Raw genomic sequence first — 12,242 nt, forward strand, 5'->3', positions numbered from 1 at the left:
GTTTAACTTATTTTCCTTTTGACACAGCAGTTCTACTAATCAGTAAATAATTTCCAAGTGTGAGTGATTTGGAAAGAAGACAAGCAAGCAACCTCCCTGACAATTCATTTTTTTCTTTCATCTTACTTGAAACATTGGAGTTTTCTACCAGCTGATATTTTGCCATGCTGCATCACTCTCATATGATAAATTCAATCAAGGGCACACAACAGCTACTTTAAAGGCTAATAGCCTAGGCAGCTGAAGTAGCTAGAAGTTAGATCAACATAAGGATCCACCTTACAAAGGTCACTACCTCTAGAACATAAGCAAACTGCATGCACCATCCAAAAGACATAAATTTTTGCCTTTTATTATTTCAACACAACCTTTTTTGTAGTGCATTGTTAAAGTTGTAAATGATTTAACACATCAAATCAAAAGAGCATTTTTTTTCTGGCCAAGGTCTGTCTAGATATCATTTTTCACCACCAGAAATATGTCATTAAGCAGACAGCGCATTACCCACGTTCCACAGTGACACTGCAATATACAAGAAATATCCCTCTGTACTGGAATCAAATTATTATCCTGCTGATATCAGGAAACCTCTGGTGAAGCACAGTAAAGTTTACCTTTGGAAGGAAATAAGAACTTTAGACTTTCCTAGCTATTTCAAGCTGCCACCTTTTTTAGGGCTTTATGACAGGACATTTGTTAGTATAGCAGCATACAGATAGTCTAATTGATGAGGTTTCCTTGTAGTTTTAAACTACCCTTTTTAGAAATTCAGTTTATTTTAAATTGGCAAAATCTATACTTGGAAGTTCAGAGTTCCTCATCCTTGAAGAGCAATCATGTACTTTCTTACAAGCATTAAAGACCTATAAAAGCACAGCTGAAAGTTACTGTCTGTCTTACTGATGAAAGGCAAAGGAAATATCCTTCATGGTTGAGGTAACATTACACAGTGTACTTTGCATGCATGTATCTTTATTTTACTCTAACAATTATGGATTTCCCATCTTAATTTTATACATTTGATCATTTTTCAAGAAGCTTACATCTGTGATTCCTAAGCTGTGCCAGGTGCCCCTCCTGAGTGTTCAGAAGGGAGCAAGTGACAAGGACAGAGTGAAAAGTTAAGAATACAAGTCAAGTCACGATGGGGCTTTACTCAGGCTGATGGAGTACGGAGTTTACTTGAAAGGGACAGTACAGGCAAGCCAGCATGGAAAGTTCTCATATAAAGACAACTGTCATTAAAACTGAACTTTCAGCAATCTAAGGAACTATTCAATATTATAAAGCATGTATGTGAACTCTGTTCCCTCCTGAAATATCACCACTGTATTTACTTTCAAAAAATAAAACATACATCTTTGTCAGTGTGAGAAGTTTAATCAATAAACAGAAAATTTGAGAAACATTGTATATGTAAAAAATATTTCCACTAATAATCTTTTGTTTATGGAAAGCTATTTACAGATACTGTTCACAACTGAAGAGTTTAACATTTATACCATTTAACTGAACATGCTTATATCCAAATAAAAACATAGTGCAGTTTCTTTCCGGAACCAGTTGAAATCATACATATTTACAAATTGCTGGCAGGGATACTCAGCTCAATCCAGGTTTAAGTCATCCTTAAAGATCTCACTCTGCAAAGCACAGTAACTTGAAACTTCCACTAATTTCATCATCACAAAAAAATGTGAAACATCTTGCAGAGTTGAGTAGGATGTTTTTATTTCAAAAAGTATCAGCAGTAATTTCAATAGCTTTATTTACGTATGTTCCGGATGAAAAAAACAAAGGAAAGTGTCACAGGAGTACAAAGATATACATAAAATGTATTTACTCTTCAATAATCCAAAAGGCAATACAAATTAATGTGTAGAGCACAGGATTTCCCACTGTACTAGTCTGACTGTATTCCATCTGCATTATTTCCTGCATTAATTAGAATATTCAAAAGGTAAAGATGCCTAGATACTATGCTGCTTGTTATTATACTGCCTTTGAGTGAAGTACAGAAAGAAGGTAGTAAAAATAGGAGTGAAGGAAGGTAGTAAAATACAAAATTTCACATAAGAAATGAGTCATAGTTTGAGAAAAGTGTGGGGTTTATAACAGCTTTGCCATTATATTAATAGATGGCAAGTGTTCAGATCCACGAAGGTAAGCACTCAGTTCCTTGAGATCACAATGCTGCTAAGGTTCTTAAAATGAGTCTGTGGATCTGAGCCACTGTTCAAAAAGAAATTTTCCCAGTAGAGGAGCTATACTTTTGAATTAATTATTTTGTAATTGGTTGAAGGTGTGTGTTCATGAAGATTAAAATCTAAGCACATTAAAATCTAAGTTCTTGGGTTGTTAGCCATACAATAAGCTGCAAACATTCAGTTTTCCATGCCACTGCAGTACAAACCCTTGGCTAAAGCAAGCCAGTCAGTCTAAACAAGTGGAGAGTACCAACAACCCAACTGCTCACAGAAAGCTGCTGAAGCTTAAGGGAAGATTTACCAGTTGAAGTGAGGGACAGCTGGAAGGTTTCTAAAGGACACAAATCTATCACAATACAAGAGTTTAAGAATGATTCACTTGTACGTGTAAAACAAAAAATACTATTTCTACAGGATTTTATCAATATGAGCTTTTCAAGGGAACAGTACTGTTCTTGGAGATACCTTCATTTGTTCAGCACTTATATTGATCGTATTATTTCTAGTATTTTGAGGTATTGCTTTAGATTACAAAGGATGAGGTCTTTCCTTGGGAAGATTTTCTTTACTCCAGGCTTGTCCCAAATGAAAATTGCTTTCTGACTCCTTTGTGGAATCACTCTTAAGCATACACTCTTTACTATAGTAAACATTGGAAAAGTCATTCTATTCCTGGTTTTGTTAGAGGGAATTTGGCAACCAGTTTTTGTGGAAGAGCCTCGAGATACCTTCATATTACCTTTGCCAGTCATGGTAAAGGAGAAATACATAGGAAGTAGAGGAAGAAAATCTTGAAGGAAATAAATGAACTCACAAAGAATAACTGAAGCTGATTTATGTAAATGAATGAATGAAAGAAAATACTACTACCTTTGATGAGACTATTCGGTTATCTGGAAATCTCTGTGGAATGTATGCTTCAGTGCCTGGAGGTGGTTCACGATGCCCAACATAAATAGTCCGACTGTCCACCCAATTCTCTTCTCCAGCACACTATGGGGAAAAAAAACCAGTCACCGTGTCAGTTCACTCAGTATTTCTGCAGTAAGATGAGTCACACACTGAATTAACTAACCATGTATTTGATCATCAACACATATATAGCCATCAGTGCGTGACCCCTCAACAATTCTCTGTAGAATCTCAAGACCACTAAAACATAAAACTAAGTCAATTGTCAAAACTCTGCATTAATAGCACTGCTATTAATTTCCCTTAAGGCAATAAAAAGGAATCCATGAAAACTACTATTCTGAGTTTTTAGTTTCATAACTGAAAAAAAAGAAGAATGGCTTAAGCTTTTCTCAAATTACATATTTACTAAGTGTATATGTGATTGCTACTCATTTTACCACTGATAGAAATCAGTGGTAAAATGTTTTTTTTTTTATATATATGAAAAGTACTTCTCATTTTTAAGACTAGCCAGCCATAACTTGGTATTTTATTTGTAGCAAAGTGAAAGTGTGTTCTCTGAAACACTAGTAATAACTTCTCCAGACATGAACAATCTTAGGGACTCTTAGATTGCCAGGAAAAGACCTCAGCTTGTCAACTCAGATCCCTTGATCTTTAATGAAAGCTGTGTCTGCAAGTAGAAAAAAAGTAGGTGAGCCAAAGTAAAATGTTCATATATTCGCATCATGAAACCCCACCACATCCACAGCTTGTCCAAAAGTAGCATTTCTATGCTTTCAACTCACTGTAAAAAAAAGTACAAATCACTGTAGAAAAGTATTTATGTAAAACCAAAATGATTGAATTTTTTTTTTTTTTTAATTTGGAAATATTTTTTTTAGGGACTTGGATTGCAAAATGCTCCCCCCTTAGTAAACAGTCTTACCAATTCCCATCTACTACATGAAAAAGTATTTCTCAAGTACAGAACACATTCCTAATACGTTGTCAGACAGAAAAGCACAGGCATCAGCTCTTAACATCATGATTAGGTCATATCTGGAGTAATTTAAATATTTAAATAAGTAATCAATTTAAACAAAAAACTCCTCTGCTTTATGTTGTAATGATACACTTACATATACTTCCATTAAGCATATTAGATGGAAGCTTCTTTTCCGCATCTCCAACAGCTACATCTATTTAGTATGTTAAATACATCCTGAAAGTGCTTCTGGACATTGGTGCTTGATTGTCTGTCTCTAAACTGTCAGGCTGCTACTTAGCAAAGTAACACCAAAACAACATCATGAGCAGTTTGGTACCTAGCACAGCCAAAGCACCACTCCCCACATCAGCTGGATGTAGGTGTGCAGTTTTTGGCAATAAGAGAGAGTTCAATCATTTAGACATGGTATCTTCTTTTCTAGCTAGTCTTGCTGTCAATAGTTCTGGGCCCGTTCACTTCACTAGTACAGACATGGCTAATAAGTCTAAAATGAAATTTAGTTCTCAAACTTCAAAATAATATTCACCCTAACATTTCCTTCAGTGGTTCATTTCTATAGGATTATTCCACTGCCTTAAGTGCAACACCTAGGCGAAGAACAAACTTTCAGCATAAATTATTATTGAAATATATGTGTAAAAGTCTTGCAAAATACTCTGAAAACCTGGAGCAGTCACACTTATAAAACAATGATCTATATGATATGCATGACTTTCTTGGAGGTGTGCGGGAACATCAAAAATACACAAAGAAAACACATTGAACTCAGACTATTAACCACAGAATAGCTGAGTAGTCATGAAGTGTAAGGTGAAACAAGAGGCTTTAAGAAAAGCAATTTCTGCTGTCCCAGACATTTACACTAGAACTAGTTAAAAAGGACCCTGAATCATTACTAATTCCTGCACATTACAGAAAAAGTGAAGGCATTATGTTCAGAAGCTACCAAAGGCCAAACTGACATAAATCTAAACGTAAAATCAAAGTTTTTCTTAGACATTTTAATATGTTATTCAATAATTTGAAAGAGTCACCTAAATATTACACAAAGACAAGCTACTGATAAAGGAAGTAAAAGCGACAGCCATTCAGAAGACACATTGATGACCTAGTCGCAGCTCATACTAAACTCCATAACTATCCCTGACTCAGTGGGAGCGCACATACAACATTTCTCACATCAGATCCCTCCAGTGTGGACCTGAAATTAGTATGTGGATTAGTTTAAAAATTATACTGATTTTCCAGCCAGACAACTCCTCCCATATCACTGATCGGACTTGTCACAACTCAAAAAGCAGACTGCCATTCATCCCACTTTTGAAGACTAGGCAGGATTCTTTCAGCAAGCCAAAATATTTTGGAAGGAAGTAAAGTAATGAAAGTATTTCCATGTTCCACCTTCCTTCTATGCCAAGAACAAAATGTGGTACCTTTTATCACTTTATTGGAACAATACGTTTTACCTTGTCAGTGCACACAAATGATTTATTGACACTTTTGCCAAGCAATACTCCTAGAAAGGCAAGAGCATGCAAGACGTTCATGAGTAGTAGATTAAATTGTACAATGTTTATTAGTTTTTCATTAGGATAGACATTCAGGCCTAAAAGCAACACAAAGATTGCTCCTGACACAGTTAAGTGCCTGAGTTCAGATACGATTGCATAAAGGGCTAATGGGAATTCAACACATGAATCTTTGAACAAGAAGAAATCCCTCAGCTTCTCCTTCCCTCTATACAGGCCCAACCTGACAATCTATCTCTTATACTTATTATGAGCCAATCTATGACAGCTTGACAAGGATATTATTAGTTTAAAAAAAAAAATCTTTTTTTTTTTTTTTTTTTTTTAAATTTCACACTGTAAACTGATCTTTGTCACGACTCAAACAGTCCTCTGAAATTACTTATCAAGCTAGGAACTACAAAAGACAGATTTCTTTAAACAGCATTCTCCTGTATTACTACCAGTTTTTAAAGGTTTGATCGCCCTGGAGTGTTGTGTTAATGCTAAGTAAACCAACTTAACGTCACAACCCAGAATTGTATCCTTAAAGAAGGGTTCTATACAATTTACTGTAAGCATGGACACAAAAATCAAGACAAGCTCTTCTGTTAGCTTAATTGGATCTGGTTTTATCATGAACTGATAAATTCACCAAAACCATATCTAACTTTAATTATCTGCTAGCACAGAACATTTTTTATTTTTTGATACGTTACCAGAGAATAGAAAACAAGTGCACTTTACTAACCTAATTCAACAACTTCAAAACCCCAAAACATTCACAGTCCAAGTATAAAATTTAGCAGGGAAGAGTGAGGCAAAAGTGCAATACAAAAAGTAACATGCCTTATTCAGTATGACCACAAGGAAACTCACTTGCATAAATCAGGAAAGGATACTTTTAGGAAAACAGCACTGTAAGTCAGGATGCATACCACTTAAGAGAAATCAAAACACACCAACTAAACATCTGGTAATGCTAACCTACAAAGACAAACACAGCGATCCAATAATTCTTTTAATGTTCAGGTATTGCACATGAAAGACTATTTACAGAATGACACCAGGGTAACTGAACAAAGCAATCTGATGCTGATGTCAGAACAATGAACTATATTAACTTTTTTTTTAAGTTCTATTACTGAAGCCCATTAAGGATATGTCCAAGAAGCCATAAACAAACCTTAGCATTACCCGCTTCTATTTATAGTATTAAGCTCAATGTACTGAGACCTAGTTTCATTGGCACATCAATGAAGAAGCATTACTTAGCTTTTGCTCTTTCAAGCAGGGTCAGCAATACAGAAAGCAAAAGCCAGCAAAAGATTAAGTCATCTTTATGTAACACTAAATACAGCCAGTTAACAGGACTATACGTTAATGCATGTATGAGTTCACATATTCATGTAGCCTATTTTTCTGATTTAAAAATCAAACTGAAACTAGCTTAAGATTCACCTTCATGCTACTCTGCTAATTTTTATCCCAAATTAATTTAAATAAAAATATATTATCTGAAAAGACAAAGGGGTTAGGATTCAACAGGTGACAGCAAAAGGATGATAGGAAGATGCTAGAAGTAGCTTGTGGAAAAGTAACTGACCTTGAAAGATTTCAAGTCTTCCCAAATATTTTTAGTAAAGACATTTGACTTATGGTTTGGAAATCAATGGAAACACTGAATGACATCTCCTGACTCTCCACTTGAACTAATAACTTGGGCATAATTAGTAGTAACAATCTTTGGTTCAAAATTATATTCTCTCTTCAAATAATACAAACACAAATACTACCAAAATAAATTAATATGCATTAAGTACATCTGAAAACTCAGCTAAAATCTGCCCTGGCCAGGCTGTAAGTACACGTTGTTGAACAGTATTTTCTACTACTTTTTTGCTAAATGCTTTCTCAGAAAGAGACATAAATGGACAGTACACTCTAACCACAGATTTGACAGCAATGAATTCTCAGCATCAGCTACAGCCTTGATCACCCAGGCTGTGGTGATCAAGTTTTTTCACAGAGAAATACTTCACACTCATAGAGGTAGGCTTTGGCAATAGCCTGGTGTTTAAATAAAACACTACTATTTGATCTCAATAAAGCTATTAGCACCGTTGTTAAAACTGCACACTGAATACACAGCTGCTCAATCACTTTGGAGTTTTAGGATGACAGATACTGATAACCTATTATCACTCAAAATCTCCACGAAGAACTAACGGCGCACAGTGTGAAAAAACTTTCACATGTAGAACATTTTGCACACATCTAATTGGATACATTACAACAGCTCTGCACTAAAAAATGCTCTCAGTTTCTAATTTTTCATTCAGTGGAGAGAAACAGCTTCAATATCTCAGGAAGCTGTAATTGACTAAAGTTAAAAAAAAAAAAAAGGAACTAATTTTCCTTTCTGATATCTTAATCAAGCTGTCTTCTTTATCATATACTATTTACCAAACCCTAAGGTCATATAATCTCACCTTTGTCTTCATTTATCAAATGTACCGAGTACCTGTTCTTTTACACTTGCCTTGGCACCATTCTACAGGTAAACGTGCACCCATCTCCCTACGCAAACAATGGCGCAGCACAAATTTTTACTCCAACTTCCCAAATCAAATCAAATCCAGTGTCCTTTTAAAGGTAGATCTGATCTGTAAGTAATAACAAGCAGAATCCTTCTAAAGAAATAATAATAATAAAAACCCCCCACGTTTCCTGTAATTGCTAGCCAGTAAAAGAGATTAAGAATTGAAATAGCCCACTTTTGCAAAAGAACTCATGAGCTTACATGTATTTCTTTGTAGAGATAAAGGGTGAAATTCTCATCCACTTAAAGGATCTTCGGAAGATTTTACATGGTAGGCAAACTCAGTAAGACCTATATATAGCGCTTAAGATTTGTTTTGTTCACGGCATTATATCAGCCTTCCACGTGAACGAACCAAGCTTAGAATGAAGAATAAATATAACTTTAAAAGCTGTTAAGATTGTTTTTACATGTTTCATGTTAATGTGGAATGGCACAGAAAATAATTCAAACATAAATTATCAGATAAATTCCCTATCTCATTTTCTAATCTGAAAAAGGACTACCTCAATATTAGGTACTGTAAACAGAAAGTAAATCATTTCATGCATATATAAGCCATATGGACATATGTCATTAAACCACTAATTTAATGGAATACCAAAATGCAGCACTTTAGAAGCAACCACAAAAAAAAAAAAAAAAAAAGCACCAGCAACTCTCTCCCAGAAACTCCTATGACTAATGAACACATTTCCTGTGGGGGATGTCACTGTCACGGGATCTATTGCCTTATACTGTTGCTACAGAGCATTTATTACTGCATTTCTTTTCAGCAAATGCGTTTTAAATCTTTGCAGGGTGATTTGCATCAGAAATAACATTTGAAAATAAAACTCCCTCAATACAATTGCCTACAAATCACACAATGTTTGACATAAGTATATGCAGAGGGAGAAGAAACAAAAGATAATAAACATTCTTTGACTTCCAATAGGTTATTTTCTCTATGAAGCTCAGGTAAGGTATGTGATTAGAAGCAAAGCCACGTATATCTTAGTACAGAAAATGGTGCTAGGTCCACAAGTAAATTTCCTGACCAAGCCACACCTATACCCATTTGATGGATCCTTGTTTTCCAATCCTTCTTTCCATTTCCTGCAAGGGTCTCATGCACGTAGGCATATGGGGAAATGACTTCATAGCAACAGGCTGCATAAAGTTTTGTGAAATTGCTTGAAGTTGAAAAGAGGAAATACAGAAATATGACCATAGAATCATGTAAAAGTTCTGTAATTCACAGCAGTTATAACAAATATAGCAAATATTCCCATTTCTGTAAAACACCTAACATTTCAGTATGTGTACTTAATATAAATTTATCTCAGCTTTCCAGTTCATGCCTCTTGTACTTAGGATTGCTCCAGAAATTTTTTATTCTAATACAGCCATATTCCAATCATATCACATCAGTTTGCACAGGGACATTCTAATATAGCACTTTGTAGACAGTCCAATTCTCCTTTCTGTTTTCCAGTTTAGAGCATCACCTTTAGCTGAATTCCACATACTCTACACTTGAGTGGTTGAACCATTCAACTTAATGGATAACAAGGCCAGTGATCTGTGGTCCTCCTAAAAAGTTACAGTAATTCTTTGTTTCAAATAAATAAAAACTAACCCAAGCTATTCAAGCAAGATTAAGATCTTTCATAAACGGTCAATTTAAACTCCAAATATTGCTGACATACTGGCCCATTAGGTATAGTTATTTGTGATGCTTGTGCTTTCTCTTCAAGAGAAAGAAGCTTGTTTAGTTTCCCTGTTTATTTCAATGAAAAGTAGCAATAAAAGTGATACAGATAAAAGTCTTCTACTCCTTTCACACATGCAATATTCAACCAATTGCAAGGAATCACTGCGACAATGGAAAAAAGGTAGATCTGTGAAATGTGTGAATTACTGGCTAGCTGTAAAAATGCTTTTGCTTCCTTTCTTTTCCTTCCTCCCACTGTACTGGTTCTGACACATTTTGCTCCTTGCTGCCAGCGGGACAGGCAGACAGACAGAGTGCTTCCTTGCATGTCTCCCCAGCTGAAGTCAAGAACTGCTACATGGAAATCCTTTCAAAAGTGTCTCACTTGCAATTAGAAAGGCAAATGAGAAACAAACTACACTGCAAATAGAAGCATTAAGAGAAGAGAGAAGGGAAAGTGTCATAGAAGACACATGATATTTGGCAACCTTAGCACTTAAATTAATTATAAATCAAGTTTATATCTAAATAGCTCCAGACCAACAGCTGAAATCAAGGTTTGAGGAGAAAATTTACAGCTTCCTTAGGTGCTAACAAAAGCTGCAAAACAAGAACAATTTTATTTCTTGCAAGGCAACTAAATGCTACTAAGATTTACATGCAGCGCCAGTCAAACTCATAGAGTATCTGCAAAGATACTTTTAAAGAGAGATACTTTTAAGGAGAGTGCTGTACAGGTACTTCAGAACGCAGAGGTTTTTTAGTCTCTTGGTTACCAGGAAATACGTCTATTTGCAGTAACTCATCAAGAAACATTCTAAAGAGATCAAAATTTTCAGGGGAGAAAATTAATTGAAGTTTTAAAAATATTATTTTTACAGATTACAGGTTCTAAAGAAACAGGAGGATGGAGAGAGGAAGCAGCAGATTGTTTTCATTCATTCAAAAATAAGTAATAAAAATGCACATATACCATACTACTATTTGTTTTCTTTTATATGAAGATAATAAATTATTAAGAAAAATCAAGCAAAAATACCTGCTGTCAACCTCTTCAAAAGCACAAATTAATGCATATAGGGATAACAGGCATTGGCAAGATTGACAAGATCAGATGCAACTAACAGTAATTCTTAAGTGGTGTTCTTCAAGGAGCTTCAGGGTATTCAAAAGGAGAGGTATTCTAAAAATATGCTTTAAGTTTACAGCAGTGAGTTACTCTATCATTAGCCTTCAGGTGGCGATCAGAACTGGCCAGAGTGATACCACTTCCTACAAAGATTTTAGCAAACAATGAACCTACTACTCAATTTATATGTCTATCTTCTGTTCACTCTCAGAAGTTCTGCTCCTCTTTAGGCCAGCAGTAAAGAAAAATCTATTTTTGTACTATCCCTACCCTACCTACAACATAGTGGCAGCCTTGCCAGACCTTCAGGTCAAAATTGTGTTAAGACTACATCTAAATGAAAAAAAAAAAGCAAGGGGAAGAGTTCAATTTCTGGCCTGGATTCCAGAACAAAGACAATTATAAGATATGGGCTTTCATGTGATTCTTTATACTTAGTACAAGGGCTGTCAAAATGTCTCATCTACATGTCACGCAGCTTCTAAATTGTTCAGGTGAGCTGTGGACAAAACAAAAAAATAGTTAACTACTGTGCTCTGCAGTCTGCTGACACACAGCTGAGCAGGAGACCTCTCTATTCCTACTTTCACTAGAGAAAACCTCTTCCTTGTCAAACCTTGTCATCAAGTTTAAATTTGTAACACAGATTTTTTACTACAAGTAGTCACTACTCACTGTCCTGACTGGTCAGTTCTTGTTAGAGTTTAAAAGGATTTTCATTCTTAAGTGGATACAGAGCTAGTGAAACTATGATTCTGGCAGAGAGAAGGTGGGGCTACTTTGTGGTATCATCATATATTTTAACAAGTCTAAAAATTCATAACATGCTGGTCTTGCAGGCCACTGAGTGGCCAAAGAACGACCAAACGTCGTTACATGAACTGTTCTATCCATAATAATCTAGGGCTTTAGTCCTTATGTTACATACTTGTACTGGAGATTCACCAAAATATTTATTGTAAATTCATTTATATCTCTATATTTTTACATATTTATCTATTTATACTTAGCTGATACTGCACTACAGTTTCTTAATGAAGAGTGACTTACTATTTAACACCTTTTTTTGTTTTTTTTGTTACCCAAAGAATAATTGAAAAACAAGCTTCCCAATGTATGTCTGCAGCTATGCTGCCGTACATACTTGAAGGCAGGCTTATCAAAAGCAGATACCCCAAGAAAAATGAGAGAGAG

At 35.2% G+C, this 12,242-nt stretch overlaps 1 protein-coding gene across 5 annotated transcripts in view; it reads right to left on the minus strand.

Moving 5' to 3' along the window:
• The window catches only part of ATP11A (ATPase phospholipid transporting 11A), a 134,094-nt gene that overhangs the window by 62,680 nt on the left and 59,172 nt on the right, over positions 1-12,242 (minus strand). For all 5 annotated transcript variants that reach the window (XM_075739939.1, XM_075739928.1, XM_075739947.1 and 2 more), the window contains exon 2: positions 3,078-3,200. In XM_075739939.1, coding sequence (XP_075596054.1) covers positions 3,078-3,200 — 123 coding nt within the window. The remainder of the gene's footprint in view (positions 1-3,077; positions 3,201-12,242) is intronic.

The sequence above is a fragment of the Balearica regulorum genome, chromosome 1, assembly GCF_011004875.1.
Source record: "Balearica regulorum gibbericeps isolate bBalReg1 chromosome 1, bBalReg1.pri, whole genome shotgun sequence".
In the NCBI taxonomy this organism is placed as follows: Eukaryota; Metazoa; Chordata; class Aves; order Gruiformes; family Gruidae; genus Balearica; species Balearica regulorum.